The 22,352-nt window shown below is 36.1% G+C and overlaps 1 protein-coding gene across 2 annotated transcripts in view; it reads left to right on the plus strand.

The window, feature by feature from the left end:
* Positions 1-8,628: 8,628 nt before the first annotated feature.
* Positions 8,629-22,352, plus strand: part of LOC128102850 (zinc finger protein 431-like) — a 33,490-nt gene continuing 19,766 nt past the window's right edge. The window contains exons 1-3 of one of the 2 annotated variants that reach the window (XM_052726742.1): positions 14,142-14,211; positions 14,413-14,473; positions 15,905-17,126. In XM_052726742.1, the coding sequence (XP_052582702.1) occupies positions 14,142-14,211; positions 14,413-14,473; positions 15,905-17,126 (1,353 nt within the window). Of the gene's footprint in view, positions 8,639-14,091; positions 14,212-14,412; positions 14,474-15,904; positions 17,127-22,352 lie in introns of those variants that run through there. The other variant, XM_052726743.1, reaches the window with a different exon arrangement.

Genomic DNA, 22,352 nt, shown 5'->3' on the forward strand with positions numbered 1-22,352 from the left:
TGGTTAATTTACCTTTGGTCTCTCATTTATTGTTGACTATATTTTTCTGGCTTTGTTTTTTGTTTTTCTCCCTATCCTCTATTTTTTCAAAATATTACTCTCATTCTTGATCACTGTAGCTTAGTAGTAAGTATAGAAATCATAATATGTCAACCTGTGTACAATTTTTTTTTCATAATCCCAGTGATCACTTTGAGTGTTTTCACTGTGAAAGCAGCTTTGTAATCAGTTATCTTATGGTAAATTATTGAGCATTGTTAATGGACTGTGTTCATTTTATGCTGTAAATTTACTATAGGCAACAACTTCAGTTTCATGCATCCATGTTCACAAGGATCATTTGTTTGCTTCTGTATTTATTTAGGTTGTTGTTTATATGTGAAAGACTTTTGGTTTATTGGATAAAACATGTTATGGTTGCCGGGCGGTGGTGGCGCACGCCTTTAATCCCAGCACTCGGGAGGCAGAGCCAGGCGGATCTCTGTGAGTTTGAGGCCAGCCTGGTCTCCAAAGTGAGTTCCAGGAAAGGCGCAAAGCTACACAGAGAAACCCTGTCTCGAAAAAACCAAAAAAAAAATGTTATGGTTTTAGCAGGTAGCTCAACACATATTCTTTTTGAGAATGACCTGAGTTCTGATACCAACATTTAAAGGTGAGAGGCTCATAGTTATCTACTAGTCCATATCCTGTATATGTATGGAAAACATTCTTCCTCATGCACAAACATATGCAAAAATTGCAGAAAAACACTTGTTTTCAAAACACTTATGACTTATAAAACAATTACAGCAAAACAAGTTTTTTTAGGTGTACACTGATACATTCAAAGTCTATTGTTTTTTTTTATTTTTTTTAAAGTCTTTATTTCTTCACTTTGATTCAGACTTAAAGGCAGTCATCAATCATATGGGAAAAATGGTGTCTAAGTGTTCCTAACAGACTTTCTTTTCTTTATCATTAAAGAATGAGATCCTTTTAGAAGTCAAACTATTTTCTATAAAATTAAAACATCAGAAAACTTGAAGTAAACTTCTCCAACATTGGTGGCACACCCTCCTCACACAACACATTTTCTATTTTTGGCAAAGGAGAAAAATACTGTACAGGATGTGGGCTGGTCAGTGATTTCTTGTAGATTGATTTTGATTAGAATCTTTTTGTTCTTATTTAGGGGACCATGATATATTTGTATTTATATTTTTCCATCTCGTTTTTTCTGTGGTGCCATCTATGTTGTTAGTTTGATTATCATCTCATTATATTGTTGTTTCTCTGGAAAATGATGGACCTTCAACAATTTTGTATTCTAAAAATTTCTTCTTATGAGTTCATTGTTTATTTGTTGGTTTGTAAATTTTTTGTGGAGATACAGTTTTAGTTTCATCTTTTTGATCTTAGAGGCTTGTCTCTTCCCATTTCCAGGGATATGTGTGGTTTCTGGTTGTTGCTATCTTCATGTTTCTGTTTTTGCTGCTTAAATGATTTATAAAATTAATACATTGGCTTTGGAACTTTAAACCTATATAAAATAACCATTTATTATTGTCTTTTTTTTCTTAATTAGCCTCAGCTGTAAGCATGACATCGCCTAGAGTCATCTGGGGGTACCTGAGTTGAGAGTGTACCTAGACAAAAATATCTTGTTGCTAAGTCTGAGAGAGATTCTGTTGATTTTGATTGATGTGGGAAGGCTCTTCCACTGAGTTGGTAATATATCTAAGAAAGTGGGCCTGGGTTGGATAAGTGAGCAAGCTTAGTATGAGACAGTGACAGAGCAAGAGAGAAAGCCAGAAAGCAATGCTTCTTTATATTTTCCCTTCATATATTAGCTTGAGTTTCTATTCTAAGCTCCCAAAAGGAGGGATTGTGGCCTACGGGTATTAACAAACACCAAAAAAACAACAACCAGAAAACAACAACAAAAAAACAAAAAACAAACAAACAAACAAAAAACCCAAACCAAAACTTGTTAATTTTCTGAGTTACTTTTGGTTAGAGAACTTAATCACACCAACAGAGAAGAAAGTTGGAATTAAAAAAAAAAAGTACCCAAATGTGATTTTCTGACTGCAAAGGACTTGAAATTGTTAGGCCTCTCCTTACTATCTTGAAAAGAATTATTTTGTTGTTTTGTCTTCTAGCCCAGGGAGGCCACTGATTCATGGCATCTTTCTTCCCAGCTTCTGAATGCTGGGGTAATATGTCATGTATTTCTATTAATAATAAATGGTTCGTGTTAAATCAGAAGGCCTGAGTTTACTGTTTCTTGTAGGGTTAGAAAGGAAAGTAGTTCAGCCAATAGAGCTATATAAGAGAGTCCACAGAGACTGAGGGCAATTGTTCACATCCATTGCTCCATTCACGCAATGAGGGAATGACATGAGGGATTTAAAAACAAATACTCAACAAGTTTAGGATAATGGTAATCATGTTTTTCTGCTTGTCAGGATAGCAAGAAGAGCTTATTCCAGCTTACTCAACACCATCTGAGTTACTCTGACTCATACCAGTTAGGAGATGGATCCTAGAAAATCTAATTTTCAATAAGAATTATTTAATGTTGGTATTTGCAATTTGCAGCCCTAGAGAGTTTCAGAGAAATAGGAACTCTCAAGTTAGTGTCATGTGGAATCTTCACATTAGAGTGATTATTTGCTAGTACATGTATTCTATATATTTTAAAGTTTAAGAATTCCCCATCACTTGCCTATACTAATGGATGGTATTATAATTTGTATATCTAGAGTTGCCAACTTTGTCCTGTGACAAAGGTATCTATCTAATGTTTAGCACTAGAGAACTTTCAAACTGGTGTTAACAGGTTCATAGACCAGTGGTTATAGGGAATTTTGTTAATTGTAGCCACTATTGCTTTAGATAAAATAATATTATCACTAAAATCTCCCCAATCATGAAATTCACCTAAGATGGTTCAGTAGTAAACCTGAGTTATTTCTTGTTTGTTCAAAAAGCTATCACACAAGACAATATATTTGCATTGACTTTAGGTGCCTGCAATTATTTTATATAAAGTTTATTTACATGTATTAATGAGATATTGAGATGACTTATCAAGTCATAGCACATTGCTGTACACGTGCAATAAGCCTGTTCCTGGGAACACATGATAGAGAGAACCAAGTCCTCAAAGTTGTTAATTGGCCACTGTATGTGAGGTCTAGCATGTATGTGCACTACACGTCCAACAGACACCCACATCACACATACCTCTTTCTTTCACATGCACACACGTATACAAATAGATGCACAATATACATATAAACATGCACACCACACAAAAATACACACACTGCACTCAAAACACAAACTATATACACAAACACAAAAACACACATTCACACAAATATGTGCACAAACATAAAGACACACAAACATATACAGAGACAAAGATCGCATAAACCACACACACCACACAAACACATACACACAAACATGTGAACACACTTCACACAAAAAGACATACACAGACAAATATATACACATACACCCACAAAAAAACTTTTAAAAACAGTATCAGTGTTTAAAGAACAGTTCAGATGTGTGTTGAATAAATTTGCACAGAACTGGATGTTTTTCTTTGATTTCTTGTGTTTTATTTGTATGACATAACAGCATGTTCTGACAAGAACTTACCCTATGAAAGTAGTCATTCCTGGTAGCCATAACATAAATATTTGCCAAGTGTGATACTTGGAATACTTTGGCTACTATGAGGAGAAGTTGCATAAAATATTTTGCATTTAATATTAGTGGTTTAGAAGGATGATTTTGAATCTTTATCAGTACCACATGAGGCTGTGACTATAAATGATGGAAGCAGATGCAGAAATCCATAGCTAAGCAATGGGCTGAGCTCCTGGAGTCCAGTAAAAGAGAGGGAGGAGGGATTACATGAGAAGGGAGTTTAAGATCATGATGGGGAAACCCACAGATACAGCTAACCTGAGCTATTGGGAACTCAAGGACTCTGAACTGACAGCTGGGGAACCTAAATAAGACCAAATTAGATCCTCTGAATGTGGCTGACAGTTGTGAGGCTTCTGTAGTGTGTGGTATCCCTGAAAATGGGACCAGGATTTATCCCTATTGCATGAACAGGCATTTTGGAGCACTTTGCCTATGGAGGGAAACCTTGCTCAGCCTTGATGCAGAGGGGTTGGGGACTTGGTCCTGCCTCAACTTTATATTCCAGACTTTGTCAAATCTGCATTGGAGACCTTGCCCTCTCTATGGAGTGGTTGGAGGCAGGGTAGGGGAAGGTGGTATAAGTAGGTTGAGGGGAGGGAGAGGGAACTGTGGTTGCTATGTAAGATGGAAAAACACTTAAATGTTGAAAATAAATCAGTCCTAAGAAATGGCTGTTACTCTTGGAGACACTGAAAATTTAAAGTCTCTTGAAGCTTAAATAATAAAGGATTTTATGTTTTGATCTAATGAAAATAGACCTTGTTTGGACTTGGTTTGATTTTTGACACATTCTGTTTCTGTAGCCCTTACTGTTCTGAAATTTTCATATATATCAGGCTGGCCTGGAACTTACACACAGATCCTTCTGCCTCTGACTCACAAGTGCTGAGAATAAAAGCTTACACCAGCATGCTTGGCCTTCATTTAGGTTCTTTGAATCACTCTCATCATGTATCCTTGATGGGTCTGGCATTGCTGAGTAGAGCAGGCTGGCTTCAAGCTCAGAAATAAGCTTGTCTTGAACTCCAGAGTCCTGGGATTAAAGTCTATCCTGCCACATCTGGCTGAGATAGTCTTTATATGACCAATAAATGTCAATATAGGTTGTACTTTGAAAAAGCAGAATAAATCAAGGGGGGTAAAAATTTTTGTGCAGACTTACTTATTTTGTGACCTGGTTTTTAGGAGGCTGAGGTAGCTTTTAATTCCATATTCATGAGATGATGGCCTTTTCTTGTAGCTCTTAGCCCCACACAAGTCACTGCCCAGCTTATGATTTAAACATGTTAACTGTGAAAATGTTGCTCTTTTTTCATACTGCACAGGTTTTGGTTCAGAGTTGAAGAATAATCTTTTTTTCATTCACATCTGCTTGACTTCTGTTTGCTCTTTGACCTTTGCGGTCCATGTCTTTACAAATGAGTTCTAAATCATTCATCATTACTCAGTTTTTCTTTTAAAAAGCTTATTTGCACTTAGAATTACATTTTTTTGCATATCTTGGATTTATTATTCTAGACAATTTCATCTTGGAGTGAAACCCAAGCAGGGCTCGTGCTAGGCATTGCTCTACCACTGAGCTGCTTTTTTCCTTAGAAATGCTTGTGTGATGTCTGAAAATATTTTTTCTTTTTTATGATCTCAGTAAATAGATCAACCTCTTTGCTTAATAAATCTTTCGTATGAGATTTTACTTCCTCTACTTTACTTATAGTAGAAAATTGTGCAGTTAGATGACTACATTTTTTTAGTTTTTAAGGCTTTTGTTTCATACAGCTTGTCTTTGAACAAAGACTCATGTTTTTCTTGTGGATAATATTGAGACTGTGTAAGGAATTGTCTTTCATTTTGTCATAAAGCCTAATAAATGTTGTAGCTAAATTATATCTGCCCAGTTTTTAAAATTATAATTAATGAATTATTCAATATATCTGAACTAGTTTTGTTGGGTAGCTTTCCTGGAATTCATCTATATAGATCATGCAAGTCTCATCCTTCAGGTAATCCTACTATGTTCCAAAAGCTGGGATTACAGTTTTGTGTCCAATAAACTATCATTTATTTTCCAGGTATTTTCTCCCCTCATAAATGTCTAATTAAATGATTATGTATTGTAGCAAATGTGAAATCAGCTAACAAATGTAGCTCTTGCTTACAAATAGATAACCATTAGGCTAGATTTTTTTTTTATTCTTCAGTCAGAAGTTAGGAATTTTGAGTTCAGATTACTTAAATTCAGGATACGTTTTTAGTCCTATGGTAGATTGGAGACATTATGTTTATTTAAGTGATGCTATTATTACCTTTTGATAACTGAAACAATGTCCCAGAATGGGCCAGACAAATACAATTTAAGGAATAAAGTTTTCCTACACTCCCAGAGTATGTTCTTCTAGACCACTGAAAACAGGTTATGCTCCTTGTAGGGTAACTCAGTGCCTTGCTTTGTCACAGTGATAAACCTGTTTATCCAGTGTGGCTTTAAGGACCAGTTTGGTGTTTTCTGTGAATGTAGGGGCCCTGGGTTAAGAAGGAGGTGAACAAGAAATTATGCATAGCCAGAATCCAAGAGTGCTATTTGTCTGTACTTCAGCCTACTAAAATTGTGTATGCAATCCTGGTGCTTGTTTTTACACTATTGCCTTTTTATGTTTATAATCCACACAATATGTAGCCACTCCTTACCCACTTTTTTTCTTAGCACATTTCTTACAAGAAGATGGCAGTTTTAATTTAAGGTTTCCTATGTTTGTACTTTGCCTACATGTATGTCTGTGTATCACTTGTATTTCTGGTACCTATCAAAGCCAGAAGTGTATGTCAGATTCCCTGCACCTGGAATAAAAGATGACTATGAGCATCCATGTCAATGCTAGAAATCAACCCTAGGTGCCCATTAAAAGTAATCACTGCTGTTACTTACTAAGCCTTTGCTACGTCCCCTCAGCTTTTGCCCCCATTATAGGAAATCTGATTGATCTTGTCTCTGTTAGACTTTATTGCTATTGTGTATTTAGTTGCGTTTTTTTGCAATAGGCTCTCAGGTGACCTTGAACTCATTTGAATCCTTGAATTTCTGTTCCTTCTATGTTTCAAAAAGTGCTAGAATTACAAGTGTTCACCACAATCACAGCTGTTATCTGTCAAAGCATCTGCTCTGACTCCGCCTTTCTTCTTGCTGTATCTCTCTTGGATTACCCACTTCATTCTGTTCTGCCTTGTCAAAGGCCATAGCAGCTTCTTTACAAACCAATGGAAGCAACACATATTCACAGAATGCAGAAAGACAATACCACAGCAGCTGTGCATGTCCCACTTTATGACTTAGTGGGTTGGGTAACCTCCAGCTGACAATGGGCAGTTCAGGTCACATGGTAAGGGGGTGGCCCACTGTCAAATGTTCAGTTTCTCACAGTGACTGGAATTAATGGAATGTGCTATCATGCTTGGCCATATTTATTTTTGAAAATGATTCTATGGGTACCAGTGACAGACACTTCAAATGACTTTAAGAGGTATTGTGTTGTTCTAATTCTCCAATGCTCCTTTTTTTGTATGTAATTCAGTTCTCTCTTTTCTCTCTCTCTTTTTCTCATTCTGTGTGTGTGTGTGTGTGTGTGTGTGTGTGTGTGTGTGTGTGTGTGTGTGTAGACTGTGGCACAGGCTTTAAAACTCACAATGATCTTCCTGCCTCTGTGCCCAGTTTGCTGGCAGTAAAAGAATGCACTATCACTCACAACTTAAAAAATAGTTTATATGGTCACAGTCTCCTCTTTTTATGGTGGACAGGGAAGTGAGGAGGTGGTGTCAGGACTCCTGATACTGGAGTTAGAGAAATTAGTGAGTCTCAGTATGTACTGGGAATGGAAGCTGGATGCTCTGAAAGAATCTCCAGTGCTCTTAACTGGTAGGATATTTTCCAACCTAAGTTTTCTATTCTTGATTATGTTTCCTATCCAAGGTAGTCTAGTCAGGGTCAGATACCAGATGCTGATTAAAAAGTAGAATTCTCCTGAAAAAATTAACCTCAGACAAAGATGAGGCCCCCTAATTATTTAGCCAATACAACATGGTCAGCCCATTATCCATATATATAAAACCAACAAGTATGGATGCAGGAGATTGTATTAATGCATTTCAGCATACTTATTCAACCACACTTAAAAAGGGAAAATTTGGACAGGACTTGGGAAGGGATGGAATGAAGAGATAAAAGGGGAAAGTGATGCAATATCTTTTACTTAAAAAATTATGAAAATAAATTTTAAATAAAAAAGGAGCTAGATTGACAGCTCAGCAATTAAGAGCACTGGGTGTTTTAAGAGGACCCAGGTTCCATTCCCAGAACCCACATGGTTGCTAACAATTTGGTGTAACTCTAGTCCCAGGCATCTCTTGCTTTTTTCTGGCCTTGGTGGGCACAACACAGAGACACATATAGGCAAAGCATTTCATAAATATTTTTTTAAAGTTATAAAAAGAAAAGAATGAAATTATTTACAGTGATGTCACAGGCCTGAGCCAGAAAACAAACCAGGACTCATTCAAATGAACTCCTGCTGGTCTTACATGGAAGCAGCTGTGACCTTCTGCTAAGCCAGCCTGCTCAGAGGGGAAAGCAGTTTTGTTCTGAGTTTAACTTTTAACATTTCTCTATTCTAATGGTGAAGCTTGCTTCTGTAATTCCTCTTTGTTATCCTAAATTTTTCATTTCTGGAATCCCCTCAGGTTCTGTTTTCTTCATTGTTTTTATTTCGATTGTCAGGTCTTAAACAGTAGTATTTATTTCCTTTAACGATTTTTTTGTTTTATCTGGCTTTATTTAAGAGGTTTATTGTTTTATTCCAATTGTTTGCATTTTCCTAGCTTTCATGGAAGAGTTTATTGATTTTCTCCCATTGTTTGTTTGTTTCTGCTTTCATGAATTTATGTAAAGTATTTATTCATTTTTAAGTGCCTCTATCATCTCTATATATTTGGTTTTAAGTTTTTTCCCTTGTATTTCAATTCTTTTTGAGTATTTAGGGCCTGCTATGGTAGCATACCTGGGTTCCGGTGGTGACATAGTGCCCTGACTTTTATTAATTATGTTCCTCTGCTAGGCTTCTGGGTTTAGGGTGATAAAAGGTCTAGGTGCTGGTTTATAACATCATCTTTGTTGGATGGCAGTTTTGTTTTGGGGTTTGTGTTTGCTCTCTGGAGTTTCAGAGTGTGTGTAGAACGAGTGTTGCCTTTTTCCTGGCCTTCTTGACTGGTGTGTTCAAGGGAGAATGCTTGATGATGTTAGGAACTAGGAGAAGAGGAATGCAGGGGAGATGATCTTCAGATGCACTGGAGGCAAGGAGAGGGAAGAGAGTAAGCTGCCTCTGATGTTCTACTCCACGGATAGGAGCAACTTTTTAAATCAGGTGTGGTGTGAGAGACAATGTGGTAGATCTGCAGACATCATAACTGGTCTTCTGGAAGATGTGGTGAGTAAATGACCAGAGGGTGTCCACCCCAGTTGGGTGATGGGACTCAGATATGAGGTGAGTAGGGAAAGGTAGGTGGCGATGGTCTTTGGAATCCACAGGAGACATGAAAAGGGGAGGAGAAGCTGCAGCTGGAGTTCTGTTTCAGCCCTCAGGGCAACCCTGAGTATTGGATCCCTGACAGTGGGGAAGGTCTGTGGATAGTCTTCCTGGTCCCATACCCAACAATTTAATACTGATTCATTAGGTTCCCAGGCATCATTTATTTACTTATTTTCTTATTTAGGCTTCTGTTGTGGCTAATCTGTAAAAGACGTTTAGGTTATTGAAAAAAACAAGTAGTATTTGGGCTACAAATGTCAGTTAGCAAATATTCTTGGGGGAGTTCACATATGAGCACCCAAGTTTGGAGGCTTATAATCAACTGCTATTCCAGATCCAGGGGATCTGACATGCTCTTCATTCTGTCACCTATACACACATGGAAAATATTCTTTCTCATACATACAAATATATACATACAATGAGTCTAGACTTGTTTTCAAAAGCTTTTATGGCTTATAAAGCAGTTAGAGAAATCAGGTTGCTTTAAGTTATAATAAAATCATACAATATCTTTAAAAAACCATTGTCTTTCATTTATTTAGAAAACAATTCATTTCCTCACTCTGATACAGGTTTACATCTAATCTTCAATCATAGGAAACAAAATTACTTCTAAATTTTCTAACAGACATCTTTTTCTTTATCAAAGGAGAATGAGTTAGTATTAGTAGCCAAAACTAATTTCTACAATGTAGAAATATCAGGCTTCAAGTGAATGATTCTAATTTTGTTGAAGCAGTCTCCTTATCCAACCCATTTTCTATTACTGGTGAAGGAGAGAACTGGAGTGCACTAGGTGAGTGGTGGTCAGTGATTTCTTTGATTTGATTTTCATTAGAAACTTATAATTCTTTTTCAAGGGACAATGTTATATTTGTAGGTCTGTCTTTTTATCCCCTTTTATCAGTGTTACCATCTGTATAGTGTGAGGTTTTATTAGTTATGATATAGTTATATTGTTTCTCTGGCAAATGACAGAACTTGACTTATTTTTATTTTATGGAAAATTGCTATATTATGTTAGGAGTTCTTTAGGTTTTTGATTTGGAGACTTTCTATGGAGGAACAATTTTAGTTTTTTTCTTCTTGATCTTAGAAACTTGTATTTCTTCATTTCTTGGTGTATCTGTATTACTACTTGTTATCATCATCATTTTTTTTTCTCTTTAATTTATTGATGTAGTTGAATCATTGGGTTTTGGTTTGTAAAGTCTCATATATTATTGTCTCTGTTTTCTAGCTACTTTCAGATGTCAACATTTCTGAGCTCACAGTCACCTTTGGGAACATCTGTTGAGGATGTGCCCCATCAGAGTAGCTAGTTGCTAAGTTTTTGACAGATTTTGTTGATTGATGATGGATGGGTGATATCCCTTCCACTGAATGTGCAATATCCCTAAGAAAGTTGACCTGCACTAGATAAAACAGCAAGCTTTGCATAAAAGACAATGACTATGTTAGAGAGAAAGCCTGGAAACAACGATTCCTCATGGTTTTTGCCTTCAGTTGCTAGATTGAATATCTATATTAAGCACTGACAATAGTGGATTGTGATCTGCCAGAATGAGCCAAATAAGCACATTTGTTACCTAAGGTACCTTTGTGTAGAGAATTGAATCAGAGCAAGAAAAAAGCAAGTTGTAACAGAATGTGGTAAACCCAAAGTGATTCTGTTGTTCAAAGGTGGTGGGAATGGTGACTTTTGGGGGAATGTAAAACATATCAAAATTTAGATGACAAAAGACATAGAAAACTGCGTTATGGGCTCAATTGATCATTCTTGTAATACTTTGAATAAAATACTGTTAAAAGTATTGCAAACAATGGAGGTAGAGATCAAAGGATTTCAGTGGGAATTAAAATAGAGGTCATTTATGTGATATTTTGGAACCTAACTTTTCTTATTTTCCCATGCCCTCAAGAAATTGATTGAGTAAGGAAGAATTAAAAAAAAATAATGGGGGCTGTAGAGATGGCTCATAGGTTAAGAGAACTGCCTGCTCTTCCAGAGGTCCTGAGTTCAATTCCCAGCAACCACATGGTTGCTCACAACCATCTATAATGAGATCTGATGCCCCTTTCTGGCATATGGAAAACTTGCAGAAAGAACACTGTTTACATCATAAAAAAAAATCTTTAAAAAAAATAATGGGGCTGATTTTTTAGATGGAATATTGACTTTCTTGGATAGCTATTACTTATGGTTCATTCAGTACAACATTACAAAAATCAAGAAGTGGATCATAAATAAATGAAAAGTCTACTGGTTGTAAAGAAAAAGAGCACTATGAATTTGCAGAAGGTAGTCAAATGCTGACCAGAGTCAGGAATGTTCAGGGAGTTTATCACCATTAAAAAGAAGGCCCTTATTCTACATCGGAAGCCTAGCAAAGTGTCCCAAGGGTAAGAATCCATCCTTATATGCTCTCAGTTAATGGAGGGATTATGCAAAGTGATTGCCATTCCCAGGAAGCAACTTTATTCAAAGCCTGCTGCAACTCCGGTCCAAACATGGCAGAGGCCATCACAACTTAGAAACCAAATTAGGGAGAATCATTGATGTTGAAATTGTTCTGGAGACCAGAATGATGTAAAATTTAAGCTTATACATTTTTAGTCTGCATTTTCAGTTCAGCTCTGTTGTAGGAATCTGTGTTTGCTATGGTAAGAGCTCCAGTGAGAAGACTGTCTGAGTTCATTGCACGATACTATGAGGATGAAGCCTGAGTTGTATTTTGAGACCATAAGATGTTGAGATAATTAAGCTATGAAATATCTTACATAGAGAGCTAACTACAAATAGGGTATGGAGGTAACCATAGAGATAGAGATATATGGGAAGTTGTGGAAAGAGAGAGCCATCTAAGCCCTTTGAAAATGAAACCTCATGTCTCTGACACAGAGCTAGCTACCATATTCAATGGTTGCCCTGCTGGGTTTCAGTCTTCCCTTGGTCCATTCTTTCCTCACTGTGTCTTAGTTCCTTTCCTTTGGGATGGTAATGGATTTTCGGTGCCACTCACATGTTGGAAATACATAAATTGTTTTCTGATTTTATAATATGCCACAGTAAAGAATTTGTCTTGAGTGTCAAAAGAGACTTTGAACATTTCAACAGTGTAGGAGTTGTTGCAGACTATGAGAATCATTGAAGTGACTAAATGCATTTTCTTCATGGATGACACTTGAGCCTATAGTGACCTGGGTGAGAATCTAGTTAATTGAATAAAAATCTCCCAGATAGATGAGGTATTTGAACATGTGTCTCTCCTTGATGACTTTCTTTGTGGTACTTGTGGAACCTTTCTGGATAAAATATCTCATTGGGGCTGGTGATATGTGCTTCTATAGCTTCATCCCATTTCCTTTTCTATGTTTCTACTATGTTGTGGTTGAAATGAATGAGCCAGCTTCCTTCTTGTGCTGCCATGACTTCACCACCAGTATAGATAGTATCATGAAATCACATAAAATACAATTGATGGAATTGGTATTCAATGCTAAGCCACTTTGCTAGCCTGAATTTTTTAAAATTTTGTTTTTTCTTATTTTTGTTTCTGAAGAAAAGCTTTGACTGAGTAGCCCTGACTCTCCTAAAATTAGCTCTGTAAACCAAGTTGGCTTCCAACTCAGAGATTCACCTAACTCTTGCTCCCACATGCTGAGATTAAAGGTTGTTCAACATTGTAGGTTTTTTAAATATATATTATTGGGTGATTGTCCTAGAGTATATGTTTTTGTACATGTCAAGCATTTGTTGTTTTGCTGAGCTTTACCCCCCAGTTTCAATTTTGAAATTCAGCAGAAGATACTATTCTCTTCTTAGATGTAGTGTCTGGGCCTTCTGAGTCATTAGATTATAATTGTGACATTTTTCTTGCTTTTTGTGTTTGTTTTGATGTTTTTTTTAATGAATATGATTATTTTGTCTATATACATGGATATGCAGCACATGTACACCTGTCCTCACAGTAGTCCAAAGACAGTCTTAGAACCCACAATCTTGGTATAGTGCACAGTTGTGTGATTCTCCCATATAAGTTCTGACAATTGAGCCCATTTATATGTAAGACCAGTAAGAACTCTTTTACTTCTGAGCCATCTCTCATTCCCTGTGTTGATTATTTATGATCACCATTGATATTGCTAATGTTATCTTCTTTCTATTTGTAACTCTTTAAATGCACAGTTCCTTTTTGTAAGATTTATTAAAGTAGTTTAAACTGGAGCAATTCAGGTTTTTGGAAGATGAATACAGAACTGGAGTGAATGCCAAACTCTTTGTAGGATCTTCAGTAAAGAAATCTTTGAGTTCATCTTATCTTTTTTGTTTGTTTGAATGGAAGATTCAGTGCAGATGCAGTTAGCATAGACTGGGCTAACTTTCACCTCAGAAGCACATATACCTGCTTCTACCTTCTCAGTTCTGGGATTAAAGGCATGAGCTGATATACTCAACTTATAAATCTTCTTTGTAGTTAATAATTGTTCACACAATTTCTCTGATGGGTGCTCAGTACTGTTGAAGTGTTTGCTTGTCTCTATATCTCTGTTAATAGACATTTCTCTTGCAAGGTGATATCCTGTTTAGAGCATTCAGAAATAATAGAGGTAAATCTCCTATTCAGTTTCCTTGTGAAGTAACTTGATGATTTCATTGCAATGTCTGAGTTATAGAATACGAGTAGCACTCACCAGAATTATATGGCTATATTGTCAAAGAAGCACACATTTACAATGTTGTATCATGCTTTTTGTTTTATACATATGGATGGCATATTTATGTATGGCATATTTTAGAATGCAGTGACCTATAATGATGTACATGTTGACATCACTCAGAAAGAGTGGGCATTGATGGATCCTTCACAGAGGAATCTCTACAAAGATGTGATGGTGGAGACCTATATGAACCTCACAGCTATAGGTAATACTATAAATTTTCCTTCACATTTTAAATAAGGGGACAACTGTTTCTTGATTATTGATGCTATTCTGCAATTCTGATTGAAAATGAGGAAGAATGAGGTGAATCAAACAGGCTTGGTTTGAAGGATCAGTGAAGACAGTAATGTAAAATTTTCAGTATCCTGTAGTATTTCATACATTTCCTTGTTGAATATTTTAGGTTACAATTGGGAAGATCTTGAAGTTGAAGAACATTGTCAAAGTTCTCTAAAACTTAGAAGGTAATTTTCTTGTACAAGGTGATACAAATGGGCCTCTCAATATATTTAATATATCTGAATGTTTTAAAGAAATGAAGGAGTGTAAATAATCACAGCTTAAATGCATTGATGATCATTAAATGCTCATAAACACATATACCTCAAGGGCAGGTAAATGAATCGTGTTTGCAAGTGATCCTTTTAAGAAGGAAGACAAAAGCCGGGCGGTGGTGGCACACAGCCGGGCGGTGGTGGTGCATGCCTTTAATCCCAGCACTCGGGAGGCAGAGCCAGGTGGATCTCTGTGAGTTCGAGGCCAGCCTGGGCTATCAAGCGAGTCCCAGGAAAGGCGCAAAGCTACACAGAGAAGCCCTGTCTCGAAAAACGAAAAAGAAAAAAAGAAAAAGAAGAAGGAAGACAAAAAAAAATGCCTTAGCAGAAATCACCATTTGAATAATAGCTTCATCAAAGCAATGCTGTACAAGTGACAGTCAATTTAGTTTCAAAGTATTTATATACCAAAAGATATACTCATTGAATATGTGACAAGAATATATACACAACCTTGTAATAAGCAAATAGTCCATAGTATAGTTACTCATATAGTGTTCTGTCTTTGCTAATTTTAGGTTGATGGGGAGTTAGAGTCAAGAGTTAAGGGGGGGGAGTTGTAGAGAAACATTATTCCCTATACCACATGTTGATGAGGAACAGAAAGTCCAACTATAAATGAAATGTGGAAATATTCTTGTTGTTATTCTTTCTTTAATAGTTATCATATGTCACTCTGGATATCAGCCATATGAACATAAGGATATGAAAAGAAGCATTGTACATCTCTCAATCTTAGAACAATTAGAAAATACATAGTAGTCCCATTTTAAGTAAACTTGTTGAATGTGTTTCAAGTTTACAAACAATTTGTTTTCCAGGTTCATTCAGAATAGATCAACAAACACACCAGAGAAAAGCTTTATGAGTTCTAGTACTGTGTAAATGCTTCTGTGTGTGCTGGTTAACTTTGAACATGTAGCATGTTTCACAGTGTAGGAAACTTTATCAATGGAATAACTGAGGTCAATGTCCAAATTCTCCCAGTTCTCTTCAAATATATGAAAATCCTCAGAGAAAAATGATGCCATAAATATGAGCAAGGTAATAAAGGCTCCTATTATCACAGGCATTTTCAAATATGCAAGACCATCCTTAATGCAGGGGGAAAACATGAGTGAAAAAACATGTTAAAACATTAAGATCTCAGTTCTCTTTATATTGAGACCAAATTGTAAAATTAATTTATACAGATATATAGACTCAACAAAGTAATGAATGTGGTAAAGCTTTTAAATGTTTCAATTATTATTGCAGGCATGAAAGACCTCATACTACAGAGAAATCCTATGAATATATTCGGTGTGGTAAAGCCCTTGTATGTCATAGTCATCCTCAAAGAAATGAAGAAACACATACTGGAGAGAAATCCTATGAATATAATCAATGTAGTAAAACCTTTTCACAACACAGTCATCTTCAAAGGCATGAAACTACACATATGGTTAAAAAACCTTATAGATGTAATCAATGTGGCAAAACCTTTGCTCAGTGGAAAGTTCTTCAGTTGAATAGAAGAACACATACAGGTGAGAAACATGAATATATGAATTATGAATATAATCAATGTGGTAAAGCCTTTGCACAGCCCAGTAATCATCAAGAACATAAAAGAACACATACTGGAGAAAAACTCTATGAAAGTAATCAGTGTGATAAAGCCTTTGCTCGACACATTACTCTTCAATTGGATGAAAGAACACATACTGGAGAGAAACACTATGAATGTAAAGAATGTAGTAAAGCCTTTGAACAGCTCAGTCATCTTCAAGAACATAAAAGAGCACATACTGGAGAGAAACCCTATGAATGTAATCAGTGTGGTAAAGCCTTTGCTCATAACAGTGCCCTTCAATTGCATGAAAGAACACATACTAGAGAGAAACCCTATAAATGTAATCAGTGTGGCAGAACTTTTGCTCAACACATTACTCTTCAAAGGCATGAAAGAACACATACTGGAGAGAAACCCTATGAATGTATTCAGTGCGGTAAAGCCTTTGCACGGCCCAGTCATCTTCAAGTACATAAAAGAACACATACTGGAGAGAAACCCTATGAATGTAATCAGTGTGGTAAAGTCTTTGCACAGCTCAGTCATCTTCATGGACATAAAAGAACACATACTGGAGAGAAACCCTATGTATGTATTCAGTGTGGTAAAGCCTTTGTATGGCCCAGTCATCTTAAAGTACATAAAAGAACACATACTGGAGAGAAACCCTATGAATGTAATCAGTGTGGTAAAGCCTTTGCACAGCTCAGTCATCTTCAAGTACATAAAAGAACACATACTGGAGAGAAACCCTATCAATGTATTCAGTGTGGTAAAGCCTTTGCATGGCCCAGTCGTCTTCAAGTACATAAAAGAATACATACTGGAGAGAAACCCTATCAATGTAATCAATGTGGTAAAGCCTTTGCACAGCACAATAATCTTCATAGTCATAAAAGAACACATACTGAAGAAAAACGCTATGAATGTAATCAGTGTTGTAAAGCCTTTGCTTATCATTCTCATCTTCAAAGACATAAAAGAACACATACTGGAGAGAAACCCTAACAATGTAATCGATGTGGTAAAGCCTTTGCACAGCTCAGTCATCTTCATAGACATAAAAGAACACATACTGAAGAAAAACCCTATGAATGTAATCAGTGTTGTAAAGCCTTTGCTTATCACTCTCATCTTCAAAGACATGAAAGAACACATACTGAAGAAAAACCCTATGAATGTAATCAAGTGTTGTAAAGCCTTTGCTCACAACTCTCATCTTCAAAGGCATGAAAGAACACATACTGGAGTGAAACCATACAACTGTAATCAGTGTGGTAAAGCCTTTTCTCATCTAAGTGTTCTTCAATTTCATGAAAGCAAACATGATTGAGAAAAACCCTATGAATGTAAACAGTGTGGTAAAGCCTTTGACAGCCCAGCCATCTTTATGTTCATTAAGGAACATATACTGGAGAGTAACCCTATAAATATAATCAATGTGTTAATGCCTACTCACAACACAGAGCAACCCTATAACTGTAAATCTTTTAGTGTGTAATTTGTCCCTTCTGTGAATATCACTCTGTATAAATAAAATGCTGATTCACCAGTAGCCAGGAAAGTTTAGGTGTAACAAAGCAAGAAGAGAATTCTGGGAAGTGGAGGCTGAGACAGAGAGGCAGTATCAGCTGCCATGAGGAGAAGCAACATGTTAAGATAAGGGTAAGTCACAGCCATGAGGCAATTTATAAATTAATAGAAATAGGTTATTTTAAGATATAAGAACAGTTAGCAAGAATCTTGGTACGGCCATACAGTTTGTAAGCAATATAAGCATCTGTGTGTTTATTTTATAAGTGGGCTGTCTGACTGCCAGGGCTTGGTGGGACCTGGAGAGAAAACCCTAGCTACAGGTCTCTTAAAGCCTTTGACTATAACAGTAGACTTTGAGGATCTGAAAAAAAAACTCATACCAAAGGAAATCTGAATATTTATGAATTATTATGTTCATCAGCCAACATACTTACATTCAATTACACAAAATTAATTATTTTGGAAAAAATCTAAAATGTGTCAATAATCTGTTCAATCATTATAACATCTCTTTTTATTTTGTTTACACATGTCAACTAATATGGACAAAAGGCTATAAATTTAAATGATAAAGTAACCCTTTTAGATTTCATACTTCTTTTCAAATACATGAGATAATGAATTCTGTTGTAAACTTTGATAGATGTGTATTATTGCCTTTTTGTGGCTTTGATAATAGATCATATCTAAGTGACCTCAGAAAAAGGTTTTATTTGGACCTTGGTTCCAAAGCAATACATGAACCCCATAAAAGTGTCATGGAAACAAGTGTCAGACATAGCAGCTAAAGCATGCAGCTAAGAATTCACATTCTTGTACTACAGCATGAACTAGAATGTGTAAATTGGAAATGGTATGCAAATGTGAACTCTCAGGCCAATCCCCAGGGACAGATTTCTTCCAGCATGCACCATTTCTTAAATCTTCCCAAATAATATCACAGACAGAAAATGATTGATTTCTCTGACTTCAAGGCTCCAGGTTTGCTTTCTGTTACATGGGCCAATTCATGAAGGAGAAAAACTCTGTAATCATTGAGATGCCTCAAAACCCACGGTACTGGAATTATAATAGAAAAACATTCATGATTGAAAGTTAGTTTAAATATTTGTTTTTATTTAATTAAGCAATATCTATATATCTTTCTATGGGTATATGTATGTACATTCTGGTTCTCAGGAAGGTTAGACCCCGGAGCTTCTTGTAGCAGGAATTACTGGAAGTGATCGAAAACCAGACCTTGGTCCAGGGAATGAACATGTTTTAAAGGCTTGGCTCTGTCTATATCCCTGTCAATATTTTTAAGATTTATATATTATCTTGATATCAGAAAATAGATAGGTCCTCATACAAAAGAAAACCCTATTTATGTAAACAATTTGGTTAAGACTTTAGACATTACAGTTGTTTTCAGTTTTAAGGAAAAAAACTTGTTTTAAGTCTTTTTCATTGTAGATTTGAGGCAAGTAAATTGGTAAACAAGTTCAGTAAAGACTAATGTGAAGACCACATTGTGGTCTTTTGCAACATTATAGATAGATATTGAAGTGTGCTATTTGTGTGGAAAATTCAATTAGTGAAATTTATTTTGTGGTCCTTTCATTCCTTTTGTGGTTTTTGTGCACTTTCACTTATTCAGAGGTATTTATCTGCTGCCTTGTATAGAATGGGATGGCTATCATTTAAGTGTTTGATTTTTATTTAACTCTCAGGTAGTATGTGATCACACTTTTTATGAAAGTGTGTTTGTGAAAGGGTTGTGCATTTTTGTTCATGGTTTTATTTTTAATATTTTTTTTCACAAATTCCCTTGAAATGTTGTTTGTTATCCTGTTTGGTTGAATGTCAGTAATTAGTCATGGATACATTAGAATTTATGATCCTTGTGTGTCAGTCTGCTAAGAACAAGTCTAAGGGTAGATGATGTACTTTCAATGATTGTTGTTTTGTAAAAAAGTGTAGGAAATCAGGGCTGGGTAAAGAAACCCACAATGACCCTGGAGCCCAGAATTAGGGAAAGATGACACAGGTAAAGTCAGTTTAAAAAAACACATTTTGGCTAAAATCAGTGCCATCTGTGACCCTGGCCAACTAACTTGTGAAACTAACCAATCACAGAACAGGATAGTAGAATCTTGTCCCTAGGGCCCAGAATCAGGGAAAGAAACACAACTTATGTTTTGGACCTGAGCCAGAGAAATGAACTAAGGAAACATGCCCTGACTCTGGTGCCAAAATAACACTCTTGGTCTCTAGAATCAGAATCAGTGAAATAAATATGCCCTTCCCTTAAAGGTAGTGACAAAAAGCCAAGAAAGGCCAGTGAAAGAAAAACAATTTGTCCCTGAAATCAGGACCATCTTTGTCCTAGCTCACAAAACTGGCCAAACACTGGGCAGAAAAAAAACTGATTGGTTAACTCCATCCCCAAAGCATCCTATATAAACTGCCCTGCCTGGTCAATTGTACTCTCCCCCCTGGTAGAAGTAGCTACTCTCCTGGACTACTCCTTCCCCACCCAAAAAAATCTCAAAAGTGTTTTAGGTGTGAAGACCTTCATTCACTTGTGCACAGAAGAACCTTATTGGGACATCCCAAGATGTTTTGAGCAAGGGGGAGCTGAATAGAAGAACCTTGCTGAGATATACCATAGTGGATTCAACAAGGAGGAGCTGAACAAAAGTACCTTGCTGAGATGTTTCAAGTGGATTGAGCAAGGGGCAGCTGAGCAGAAAATCCTTGCTGAGTAGACAGAGCAAAAGAGCTGAAAAGTAACACTTTTGTCCTGAGCCAGAGGAGATTGCTACATTTTTGTAATTTCTTTGGCCAGAGAAGCAGGGCTTTGCTAGGAAGCCCCCTTAAGAGGGCACTGAGCAAAGCTCTGCTGTAGTGGGTCTCCAGGAGAAGAGCAGGATTACTATATCCTGCAGGGAGACCATCACCCATCACACGAGGTATATCCTGAGTTTTCTGAAGAATCAGGATACCCTTTGCTGCTGAAGCACTTCCAGGCCTGACTTTCCTGGGAAGTCATACAATCTTCCCTCCAGGGCTGGGCTAAACAGCTCCAGGTGTCCAAGACACCTACAGGGCAGAGTTGTTGTTTTGAGCAGCTTGAGGTGTCTGGAATACCTTGCCCTCTAGGACTGAACTGTCTTTTTGTAGTTCCAGCTATCAGAGCTGTGCTAAGCAGCTGAAAGTGTTTTCTGACTCTCAGGTAGTCAGGACACCTTTCCTCAGATTTGCAAAACTCACATTTTGGTGCTAAAATCTGGGACCAAACTCATAGTTGTTGCAACCTATTTACTTACAAATACATTTCAAAGAGGTTAATTTTAAAATAATTAAGAGAGAATAAATCATTAAATATTTCGTGTATGTATCAAAAGAAACATTTTCATCTATCTGGAAGAGATGTAATAATTTAAGGGAGTCAGTAATCAACTGTATATTTCACAATAAAATTAATGTGCTATGAATATGTATACATTATTCAAAGTTCCATGCATCCTCATGTCCTCATCTGTTGTGCATTTGGCACTTCATCCCAAAGTACTGTCTTCTAAGGGAATTATCCAGAGAGGCCAGATAATGTAATAGCAGTGAGATTTACTTTGTGAGGTCTACTTTTTTCCAACTTCATATGGTGATCAAGGTAACATTACAGCCTTGCATAAGAAAGGCATTTCCAACACAGCTGTCTCATTGATGCTCAAATAAAATTAGTTGTAATATTAAATCTATAAAATACTGTCTTTTTAGATTGTAAACATATTTTCATTGAAAGATAAAGCAAAGTAGGAGAAATTGAATGATAAATCCTATTTCCTAGTGAAAATGATATATTGCTATCTCTTTTGTTTTTCTTTTATTGCATGTGAAATTATTTAGTTTATTCTGAGGACCAAACATTTGTTCATAGCAGTTTCTCAGATCAACAAATGAATGTGAGAGAATAGCTTGAATGTCAGTTATTAGTATTGGATATTATATGAATTTGTGATCTTCATGTGTCAGTCTTTTGAGTACAAGTCAAAGGTTAGATGATTTACTTCCAATAATTGTTATTTTCTCAAAATATTTTAACAATATTAATGTTAAAATACTTAATAGAGAGTATAAAAACATTAAAAACTTATGTGTGGATCCAAAGAAACATTTTCATCTATCTGGAAGAGAATTAATAATTCAAGTTAATCAGTAATCAACTGAATATTTTATAATAGAACTTGATGTACTATGTATATGTATATAATATTTGAGGTTCCATGCATCTTCATGTCCTCAACAGTTAGCCATTTGTCATAATATCTTGAAGTATTGCCATCTACAGGAATTATAGAGGTGCCAGATAATGTAATAGCAGTAACATTTACTTTAAAAAAATCTGGTGTATGTGTGTGTGTGTGTGTGTGTGTGTGTGTGTGTGTGTGTGTGTGTATGTGTGAGATGTGACAATGGGTTTTTAGGCCATGACAGAAATGTGAAGAATAGAAGACAACTTTGTGGGGTCTACTTTTGTCCATCTTCATATGGTGATCAAGATGAGGTCAAAGCCTTGTACAACACAGATATTTCTAACAGAGCTGTCTCATTGATGCTTAAATAAGATTAGTTGAAACATTAAAACAGTAAAATATTGTTTTTTTCCCATTGAAAACATATTTTCTTTTTAAGATAATTGAAAATAGGATACAT

The sequence above is a fragment of the Peromyscus californicus genome, unplaced genomic scaffold (genome assembly GCF_007827085.1).
Source record: "Peromyscus californicus insignis strain IS unplaced genomic scaffold, ASM782708v3 Scaffold_82__1_contigs__length_181997, whole genome shotgun sequence".
Taxonomy (NCBI): Eukaryota; Metazoa; Chordata; class Mammalia; order Rodentia; family Cricetidae; genus Peromyscus; species Peromyscus californicus.